We start from the raw sequence: 11,355 nt of genomic DNA, 5'->3' as shown, positions 1-11,355 counted from the left end.
GTAAACAAAGTGACAAATCAGGAACTGTAACTGTGTGCTTGTTTGTACATTTTCCTTTTTATCATACATTGTATTTGAAAAAATTTCCCTCATATAGGGGCGTCCCCACGTGAAGTGCCTCCAATTTTTATCTATGCGTGACACGTCGAAGCAGAGAAGATTCTTTATCATGTCAACGCCTTCCGTGGCACGTGATCTTAGTTTCTAAGGTCATATCTGGAAGACCCGCAACTTTCCGAGCACTTGGCAAAGGAATAGTCACTACTTGTGTTAACTTTTAGATGTAGATCTGAGAGGACGCCGGGATCGAAAATCGAACCCGGTGCCTTCCTCTTCTTTAAATTGGCATATGTAATATGAGTAATTTCTTTCAAATTCTAATCAGGTATACAAAACCTTCTTGCATCTATTCATCATTATGAACATCTAATGAAAATTGATTTATTTCACACCATGTCCAATTAATGTCGGACTGAAAAAGTTTCACGGTATATTCAATATTCACAATGTATTGTATCTACTGTACGGGTGCATTTAGTTTTTCAGACATTCATACATTGAAATAGTAATATATGTAGCAATCTTCAACGTTTCAATAAGTTGATATTTTTGATAAATTCTAATCATAGTAATTCAGCATAGTTTAACAATAAATGGATTACGTTTCACATACAGTAGAACTTTGTCATTGAAGATTAGACGAATTTCACTGCACTTTTTTTTGGCACGCTGTTTTTGGCTATAATAGCTCTAAAACTTCATTGTTATTTCGGATTTCAAACATTTCGGTTGAGCATCACTGAAGAGGCATTATTTGTCGAAATGCGCATCTGGTGCATCAAAATTGGTACCGTATAAGTTTTACATGTAATAAGACTAACCCAAATCAAGTAATGGAATGGAATTGCAACACTGTCTAGAGGTGAAATAGTATGATCAGAACAATCATGGGGAAAAACTTGACGAAATGAGCATTACTTCCTGAAGTGCATGGCGTTTCATTTTCATTGACCACAGCAAACACTCTCGCTGGACCGCCACTTCCGTCTGTGAGTTTCAGAACGGCGACAAAAACAGTGCTTCCACTCTCGGGTATCCTATCCAAGAAACCGACGTTCTCTACCCCAATTATATCATTTTTACCAAGTATCACGTGAGTGGGGAAAGTTTTTGATTGACCGTAATCCACCGAGGGCGTGTCCACACCTATGACGTGTACTTTTCTATTTTTAGTCAGCCATGTTACAGTATCCTCGTGCCAACCAGGAAAATGAAAAGTACTTGGGTCATCAGGAGTGGTGGTATTGAACACGTCGTTTTTATCCGGGTAATTGTCACTCCATCCGGAATTCATCAGAACCACCGCTCCGTCAGGGATACGTCCGTAGCTGTTTTCCCAATCAGTGAGGTCTCCGACACTGACGCGATAGTCGTAGTTTGTGGACACCTTCGATTTGACGTTGATGACGACTCCTTTGCCTACCAGTCTTTCCATCGGAATTTGCTGTGTTCGCCATCCTCCCTTGTAAAAGTGAGCTGGAGAATCCACATGTGTTCCTCCGTGTTCTGCCGTGGCAAAGAAGTTACTTTCGTACCTGGTAATGCAAAGGAGCAGATGCATATAAAGGTATATACAGTTTGGATTCGATAGTTATAGTCTTACTTAACGTTTCCAATGTTTTCCCCGTTTGCTTTTCAAAGTTACATCAAACTCTTACAGATGGAAACAATACAATGAAAACTCTTTATTTCATTTTGGAGGGTAAACCTAGCTACGCTTCTCCCTGGAGGAAGAGGATAGAGCTCTATCCTTCCCCCTGGAGAAATAGTTTAACTACGCTTCATTGATATAAACCTTTGAAGCTTAATACATAAACCATGCCACGTTTACTTGTAGGGCTAAATTCTATCTCTAAGAGCGCATTTTTTCACTTCATGGCGTATTCTAGCTAAACCCCGTATTGGTAATATGAAGTATAATTGCTATTTCTACGTGATAAACTTGTCTGGGAAAAACGAATATAAAACACGATGTTTTTAATAAAGATAAACACAAATATCCCCGATAGGGACATTTTGTTAAGAAGAAAAAATAAAGATATTGAACAGTGATCAATCTACTAATTCTTGAATAAATACAAAATCAAAACGGGGCAAATACCGCCCTCTTCACACACAAGTGTCCAGGAGGAGTAAGAATCCCCTGTTAACTGATCGCACATGCCGTAAGTCCTATATCTTGATCAAGTAAACAGTTAAAGAATGGATTGAATTAAAGAGGTTATATAATACCGCGGAAAACGAAACAACAAAATTGAGGTTAATACTGATCCCGATTCATTTAAATTTAGGTAGCTTTAAGGTGGCTCATTACACCAATTCTTTATTTAATGGCCCGATAAAGCACCTCATACAAAAAATGATTTTACCATCGAAAAAGGGATACAGTCTCTCAATTATTTCATATGACTTAGGGGAGGGGGGTCCAGAACGATAATAAGGTGGAATTTGTTTCCGAGTAAGATGTTTTAAAGTCCAAATTTCACTTTGATTTGATATGGATATATGATAAAGCATGCCTAAAACTCCGATAGACGTTCTACTTTTTGTATAAAAATATCAATGAACATTGATAACGTTATTTCTCAATATGTTTTAACTATACGACTAAAATCTTCATGAAACAAAAGTCAGTAAGAAAAAAATATTTCAGACAAATATACATATACATGTTATTTACAAATAAAATAATTGAGAGTTTGTATCCTATTTACCCATTATAAAATCATACTTCATATGTGGTGTTTTAATAAGCCATTAAATAGAATTTCTTCAACAAAAATGATTATGAGTTAAGAGTACTTCATACGCACAGGCACTCGACGTATTAAATGTAAAACTTATACGGTACCTATTTTGATGCACCAGATGCGCATTTCGACAAATAATGTCTCTTCAGAGATGCTCAACCGAAATGTTTGAAATCCGAAATAACTATGAAGTTTTGGAGCTAAATAGAGCCAAAAAACAGCGTGCCAAAAACGTGGAGCCAAATTCGTCCAAGGATAAGAGCTATGCATGAGGGAGATAATCCTTAATTTTGAAATGAATTTCTAAATTTTATAACAGCAATTAAATATACATCCGTATTTTCAAGCTAGTAACGAAGTACTTAGCTACTGGGCTGTAGAGACCCTCGGGGACTAATAGTCCACCAGCAGAGGCCTCGACCCAGGGGTCATAATGTAAAACTTATACGGTACCAATTTTAATGCACCAGATGCTCATATCTATAATAAAAAAAAATTGTCTTCCTGTAAACATAATATTCACAAGATATATCACGCCGCCATTTTGGTTTTCTTTTTTACCAGCTGCATTGCTTAAAAAATTCGGAGAAAAGTTCGATATATGATAATTAGACCCCTACCGCTTAGAAGCAAATCTGTCAAGGTCTTACCTCTCGCATCGTCATGGTGAACTGGAAATAAAGTCCATTTATCGGCTATAATCAACCGTCAAACATCGTCTACTGCTTCTTAAATGCGAAAACTCGTTAAAATGTGGCCGGAAGTTGACATAATTATGCAAATGAGAATTCACTTGCTAATGTACCCTCTGACGCTTGTGGCGGGGGAGGGGGGCACTGAATGCAGGTTAGTTGCAGTCCTGCAAACAATAAAACTCGGGCACAGTTGTGTGGTTTCGGGACAGGCTGGCACGGGAAATTTAGTAAATCTATCACATTACCAAATAACATTGGAAATGTTCATGACCCCCCCCCCCCCCCCCCTGCTTCGACTCCAACCCAGGTTTTGTCACCCATTGTGACAACACTCTGAAAAAGCAGGGCAGGACATTTGGAGGTATAAATGTCACTGTGTACGTTTGAGAGTATACCCACGTGTAAGTGCGCGTGCGTGTGTGTGTGAATTCAATTTTGAAGTTTTCTTATTACGTTATGACATTTACTTTCAACTAGGCTAATTTTAATACAACGAATGCATGAATAAGTGAAGTTATCATGTTTAACGTTTAAAAAATAAATAAAGTATATATTAATAGAATAGTATTCAAGATCTATTACCTCGCTCTCTAGAACATATTTACTGCTAATATTATAATATTTACTATTTTTAATTTTATCGACCAATGAAAAAAGGGCTATCCCAAAATGATGTCAACGTACGTTCACCTTTCAGCGATTTCTCGCATTTGAGAAGCAGTAGACGATGTTTGACGGTTGATTATAGCCGATAAATGGACTTTATTTCCAGTTCACCATGATGATGCGAGAGGTAAGACCTTGACAGATTTGCTTCTAAACGGTAGGGGTCTAATTATCATATTATATTATATCGAACTTTTCTCCGAAATTTTCAAGCGATGCAGCTGGTAAAAAAGAAAACCAAGATGGCGCCGTGATATACCTTGTGAATATTATGTTTATAAGAAGACAATTTTTATTATAGATATTTAAAACGTTGAGTGCCTGTATTCATACGTTCACAAAAACGAATTCACGAGTGATATGTTGTCCAAGAGTTTTTACATGCATTTTAGCAATGTAAAAATAAAAGCGATCAATCTTATTTCATGACTTCTAATGAAATTACACGATAATAAATTTATCGTGCATATACATGTATGTACAGTATGCTCCCACTGAGGTAGAATCTAGCTATGCTTCTCCCTGGAGGTTGAGTTTAGCTGTGCTTCTCCCTGGAGATAGATTCTAGATATCCTTTCCCCTGGATGTAGATTCTAGCTATACTTTCCCCTGGAGATAGATTCTAGCTACATGTATGCTTTCCCCTGGAGGTAGATTCTAGCTATGCTTCTCCCTGGAGGTTGAGTTTAGCTATGCTTCTCCCGGGAGATAGATTCTAGATATGCTTTCCCCTGGGGGTAGATTCTAGCTATGCTTCTCCCTGGAGGTAGATTCTAGCTATGCTTCTCCCTGGAGGTAGATTCTAGCTACATGTATGCTTTCCCCTGGAGGTAGATTCTAGCTACTATAGTATGCTTCTCCCTGGAGGTAGAGTCTAACTATGATTCTCCAGGAAGGTACAGTCTAGCTATGCTTTCCCCTGGAAGTATAGTCTAGCTATGATTCTCCCAGGAGGGGTTTAACTACATTCCCCTGGAGTTAGAATCTAACCACGTTCCCTCTGGTGGCAGAGTTTATTTACTTCTCCCTGAATGTAGAGTCTAGCTATGCTTCTCCCTGGCGGTATAATCTACCTATACTTCCCGATGATGGAAGAGTCAATACACAGCCGTTCGTCGAAGAGAAGCTTCGGCAAAATGAAGTCTTATCGTATTTTATCAGTATTGCAAGAATTAGAATCGCGAATCAAAAACAGACGAACTAAAATGTAACTTGATTATAGCTACTATAGATAATATGAATATCAGTAATCACCAAAATCCACTGGCTGTATTGTTTCGGTGTAACACGGTGAAGTTGTATGCGGGGTTCCCGGGCCAGTAGATGGTGGTGTAGCTGTGCTCGTGGGTGAGGTCCACGACCTGCATACCGACACAGAGAGTCAGAGATAGTAAAGGCACGAGGCACCGAAACAACATCTTAACCAATCTGGAAAAAACGATAGCCATCAACATAGAATACATTGCTACCTTTTATAGGTCACAACTCCAACAATTATCAATTACACGTTAGTACGCCTTTTGTGGGTTGTGCGAGTGGGAGGTGTGTGTGTGGTAAGTGTGTGGGGTGTGTGAGAGGTTTGTATTGGTAAGTGGGGGTGAGTGTAGGTAGGTAAGTGTGTGTGTGGTAAGTGTGTGTGTGGTAAGTGTGTGTGTGGTAAGTGTGTGTGTGTGGTAAGTGTGTGTGTGGTAAGTGTGTGTGTGGTAAGTGTGTGTGTGGTAAGTGTGTGGGTGGTAAGTGTGTGGGTGGTAAGTGTGTGAGAGGTTTGTATTGGTAAGTGGGGGTGAGTGTAGGTAGGTAAGTGTGTGTGTGGTAAGTGTGTGTGTGGTAAGTGTGTGGGTGGTAAGTGTGTGGGTGGTAAGTGTGTGTGTGGTAAGTGTGTGGGGTGTGTGAGAGGTTTGTATTGGTAAGTGGGGGTGAGTGTAGGTAGGTAAGTGTGTGTGTGGTAAGTGTGTGTGTGGTAAGTGTGTGGGTGGTAAGTGTGTGGGTGGTAAGTGTGTGGGTGGTAAGTGTGTAGGTAGGTAAGTGTGTGGGTGGTAAGTGTGTGGGGTGTGTGAGAGGTTTGTATTGGTAAGTGGGGGTGAGTGTAGGTAGGTAAGTGTGTGTGTGGTAAGTGTGTAGGTAGGTAAGTGTGTGGGTGGTAAGTGTGTGGGTGGTAAGTGTGTGTGTGGTAAGTGTGTGGGGTGTGTGAGAGGTTTGTATTGGTAAGTGGGGGTGAGTGTAGGTAGGTAAGTGTGTGTGTGGTAAGTGTGTGGGTGGTAAGTGTGTGGGTGGTAAGTGTGTGGGGTGTGTGAGAGGTTTGTATTGGTAAGTGGGGGTGAGTGTAGGTAGGTAAGTGTGTGGGTGGTAAGTGTGTGTGTGGTAAGTGTGTGGGGTGTGTGAGAGGTTTGTATTGGTAAGTGGGGGTGAGTGTAGGTAGGTAAGTGTGTGGGTGGTAAGTGTGTGGGTGGTAAGTGTGTGTGTGGAGGTGTCTTCACCTCCCATGGAAGATTATTTACTCCCTTAAAGAGACGTCACCAGCTTTAAGTGAAGTGCCTGAAAGTTAGACCTCTCCATGGTGTTCAGTTCCCTATCTATTAACATTATCGTGCAAACACCTGCCACACCTTTTATGTACACCATGACATTTCTAAAGCTATTGTAACTACATATCAATAGATCTTCGAAGAGGAAAAAGCAGGGTTCTGGCGCAGTCGCCTCCTATGGAATTTATATAGTATAGCTTCCCTGTGGCCTCCCAAGGTATAGGGATAAATATAACATCACATTTTTACCATTTATCTTACAAATTATTAGTTCTAAATTTAATCAAATCAATCTCTACTTATGATTATAATTCCAAAGTCAGTTTCCTCTCATACAATCTACTGTTTAAAGTCCGTCAGTCAATCAAGCGAATCACGAGTAGATATTTGGTGTGCTCCCCAGCTGCCATTTTCATTTACTAAATTAGTACAAATTTCAACCATAAATATTCAAACCATTTCCACGTCAGATGAAAGTAAGCATAAAGAATATCTACATTTTTTTCAAATCATACAGGAGAACAAAGTATTTATTTCTTAAAGACCCCGCATTTTAGGTAGCTAGTATATCAATAAGAAAGTCTGCAAAGTCCAACGTACCTATATATGCATTTAAATTCTGAAAAAGAATTCTACATACCTATTATGATGACAATCCTTCTCCTACATCTAATACTAGAATACCCAATGAAAACGTGAAGAAAAGTGTATGTTGGTAAACTTTTCTCGAGTACCAAGAGATCTGGTGCCAAGCGAAGCGAGAGACCAAATCAAGTGGCGAGAGAAAAGTTAGTTTAAACAATATTTATTCAATACATTTATGACAGTACGTAATTACAAGTAACAACAGAGAGTGGAAAACAAGCCATACAGTGGTTTAAATGTAAATCCGCTCTCAAAGATCTGATACACGTGAGAGACTGATGTGAAAAAATCATGGTAAATCATACAGTGTAAATATATATTATCACTAACACAGTTATCATAGGAGAGACCAGATAAAGTGGACAATATGGAATACACACTTGTTTGAGTAGGGCAAAAAAACTTAACTGAATGTAATTATAAATATTTGCAAATATTGTACTCCCAGTGATAAACTTTTATACCATAAGAAAATTATTTCTATTTTCAGCCAGCGTAATACATTTAAGCGGGTGTAGGCTTTAGATATTATTTCTTCCACGTGTAAATTCCATGCTAACTCATTGGCAATAATTACTCCTAAGTATTATGGGAATCCATTTCATTTAAATAAACATCAGCTAAAAAAATAATGCAGGATGGAAAGGTTTTCTGGTTTTTTCTTTTTCTTTTTTCTTAAGGGTTAAAGAATCATACGAAAAGAACAAAAGGAAAGGCCCACAGGGGCACGATTAATAAAATAAAAGTCGAAACTGGTTCCGTATTTGAATGAACATTCTAAAGGCCAACTAAATGTATACATGCGTTAATCAAATAGATAGTTTATACAGGAATGAAAGAAAACAACAAATACATATTCATTTGTGAATATTTTATCGTTGTAAAATAGCTTTGTTGGAGATCGCCTTAACTTTACAAACAATGAGCTTTAATAAAATGTTATCAAAATGTGATTTGTAATGAGTTTACTAATTTATCAATATGACTCCCCTTTCGCGGATGATTATTTTGAAGATGTATAATGCAACATTTTACACCATAAGGAACTAGAACTCCTTGTGATGTAAAAATGTCTAGCCTTGCCTCATTTGGAATAATTTTTTGGAATGTAGAGGATTTTCTACAAATAACAGGTGCGTTTCCTTTTGCCAATGGAAATAATCGGAAGTTCAATGTTATTTGATACGAAAATTTCATGTTCTACGTGTTCTCCCTTACTAGTAATCTCCATATCTTGACCTATTGACACGCCGGATACCCCACCACCTTCACCTACGTTTGAAGACCCTTCAGGAACGTCATTCGATCTCCTTTCAAAAATACTGACGGGGTCGACGTTATCTCATCTACGTTTGAGTTACAGTCGGTCGTATACGTACCTACATTTAGTTATGTACAAACCGGTCCCCTTTGTGTAATATCTGAAGAGTTCAAGATATTCACATTTCTCCAGCTTGAGAACCATCTATCGGTTCATTGCCACCTTATCTCCAAACAGTTTTCTCCTGCATTTATCGCAGATAAAATCACCTACCCCACACATTTTCCCAATGACACAATATTCATCCATTCTCTCACCTCATCAACAAACGAACCTATTCCTGGTGAAGTTTTTCGACAACAAGCACAACAAAATTTGTATGGCATCGTTATTAAAAACATTGTTGATGTGTAACATCAAGAACAGCCTTTTGTGTTCTTTCACCAATATGACTTTCAATCCAGCCATAAATATTACCCTGTATACTATAGTTCTTTATTTAAACAGTAGACCTTTGTGTAATACTCTACCAAATACTTTGGGGATATCTCAAAACACAAATGGGTGCGTCCGTGGCCGAGTGGTTAGAGCATCGCGCTCAAAATCACACGGTCTCTCACCTGTCGGCACGGGTTAGAATCCAGCTCGCGCCGGTAAGTGATAAAGTTTCCCAGTTTACTTTCGGAAGGTCGGTGGTCACTTCCCAGGCACATTGTATCTGAGTTCTCTCTTTCACCAATAAAAAACTGGGCGCCACCAGATAACTGAAAAATTGTTGAATGTGGCGGAAAACATCAATCAAAACACAAATCTAATGTTCTCCTCATCTATGTTTGCTTCGACATTGTTATTTTTTTTTTAATCCAAATTGATATTCTAAAGAGAAGCTATATAATGCTGTTAAATGTTTTATAGCAGGAGCAATACTTCTAATGAGCTGGTGTGATGTATCATCAGGACCAGAAGGTTTGATGCTATTTAGAATAAGAATCTGGTCAAGAACATCTTGTTCGGATATTACGAGATCTTCAATTGTATATTCTGCTGGACCTGATCCCAGAGTTGGATACTGTTATAAAGTATTCATTGATTGCTTCCGCTTTTCCAATTGGATGGAACAATATTTTATACCTTTTGATTTAATTAGCGGTGTTGGTTCATAATTTTTATTATCATCATTTATTTTCAGGTGATTCGTGAAGGTATCACACCGGTAATTGTCCAATCAAAATGAACTAGTCAATTGTAGTTCCATATATTTCAAGAAATATTTTTTTCCTTGAGCGATTTTTCTCATTTCCTCTTCTTCTTTTCTCTTAATTTTTGTGCCCCTGATTAGGAAATTTTGTTTAATTTGTAGAAATAACCAAGTGTATACAAAGGAACTATTTGCTGTTGGTAGCTGAGGCTACTTCCTGAGGTGCACTCTGGATGTTTACACACATGTGAAAAACACGGGTAGTCCTGTTTGCGGGTATTTATTTTTTTTTTCCAAAATGCCGCGTAGGGTGTTGTTTTTCTGGTGTTGGCAGACGAGATAGGTAACATAGAACGTTTCCGACTGCGTTATTCGGCAGCAATTCTGTAAACTGATTTTTAATGAATTTTTTTCCTCTATAGTAATATACAGTGAAAATAATTACCGGTGTGATACCTGAAATATTTACCTGCATGCATATCCTTATTTTACAATATTCTCAAATTTTAGAAAAACAAAATCAAACATATATTTACGTTTGTTGAAATATCAACTGGGAGTTAGATCGGTGAGAAAAAGTCCAATTTAGAAAGGAATTGAAAATGTGGGAGAAATGTCGGTGTTGGTGACCCCGGAAGTCTGCAACAACTCGACAGATTAATCTCCCATCATATACAATCACCGGCCTCTGACGACATCGCCTGAAATTTCTGTTGATTAGTGTTTTAATTATTGACAAGAATTACACACAGCGTAAGCAGCGTACCGTACTATGGCCTTACTTCATGATTCTTATACTGAGGTTTTGTTTTGAAGTCTTTGTTTACATTTGATTACTTACCAATCTGATGCAATAAGATCTAAGTGGATCACAAACCCAATTTCAACAAAATCTCAAGTCCATAAACAATTGTACAAGGCAAAACACAACTGTACATCAGCGCAATGATGAATCCTTAGAAGAGTAGAAATAAAAATCATCACAGAGGGGGTAAGTCTATGCTGTTCTATTGTTCAACTATAACTGTGTCAAACAATGTTTACATTTGACCGTCCATACCTGTCTGTCCTTCACAATAGAATCATGATTTATTGGTACAACACTGTAAATAAACTCCCCCAAGGCATTCCACGCCGATACGATTTAATTGCAAAAGTATATGATTGTTCATGATGGGAAGACCTTATAGTCCAGAAATATTACTACTAAAGAGGAATAACTCATCGCATTTCATGAAGGAGCTTACGCTAGGCCGTAAACCAATGGTCTTAAAATAAGTTACGATCTTAAAACCGCCCTATTCACATGGGCGATCAGAGAGAGAGAGAGAGAGAAAGAGAGAGAGAGAGAGAGAGACGGGGTTTATTTGACATGTTTATGCAAAATCATAGACGATAGTGTTAATCAAATTATTTTATATTCACATTAACTGCATATTCTGCTTAACAAAATAATTAAAATTAATAATTTGTCAATTGCAGCTATGAAGGCACACTCTGTTTCAGTTAGGTTAGATCGGTTTAGTGCCGTCTGTTCTTGTCTGAAGATGCACAT

The 11,355-nt window shown here is 38.1% G+C and overlaps 1 protein-coding gene across 1 annotated transcript; it reads right to left on the bottom strand.

Annotated features, from left to right (window-relative positions):
* Positions 1-472: 472 nt before the first annotated feature.
* LOC125665389 (isatin hydrolase-like) lies at positions 473-10,794 on the bottom strand. Its single transcript, XM_048898036.2, has 3 exons — positions 10,642-10,794; positions 5,426-5,599; positions 473-1,595 (listed from the first exon to the last, which is right to left on the bottom strand). The coding sequence occupies exons 2-3, from the start codon at positions 5,587-5,589 to the stop codon at positions 917-919; spliced, it is 843 nt and encodes a 280-aa protein (XP_048753993.2). The 5' UTR covers positions 5,590-5,599; positions 10,642-10,794; the 3' UTR covers positions 473-916.
* Between the last annotated feature and the right edge of the window lie 561 nt (positions 10,795-11,355).

Source organism: Ostrea edulis, chromosome 1, assembly GCF_947568905.1.
Source record: "Ostrea edulis chromosome 1, xbOstEdul1.1, whole genome shotgun sequence".
Lineage (NCBI taxonomy): Eukaryota > Metazoa > Mollusca > Bivalvia > Ostreida > Ostreidae > Ostrea > Ostrea edulis.
This window is presented reverse-complemented; position numbering and strand designations above follow the sequence as displayed.

Bases quoted from the DNA above. Each gene is read 5' to 3' on its own strand.
- LOC125665389 (XM_048898036.2), bottom strand. From the start codon at position 5,589: ATGTTGTTTCGGTGCCTCGTGCCTTTACTATCTCTGACTCTCTGTGTC. The intron at 1,596-5,425 runs GTGATTACTGAT...TTGCATTACCAG, and splicing joins AATACAGCCAGTGGATTTTG to GTACGAAAGTAACTTCTTTG.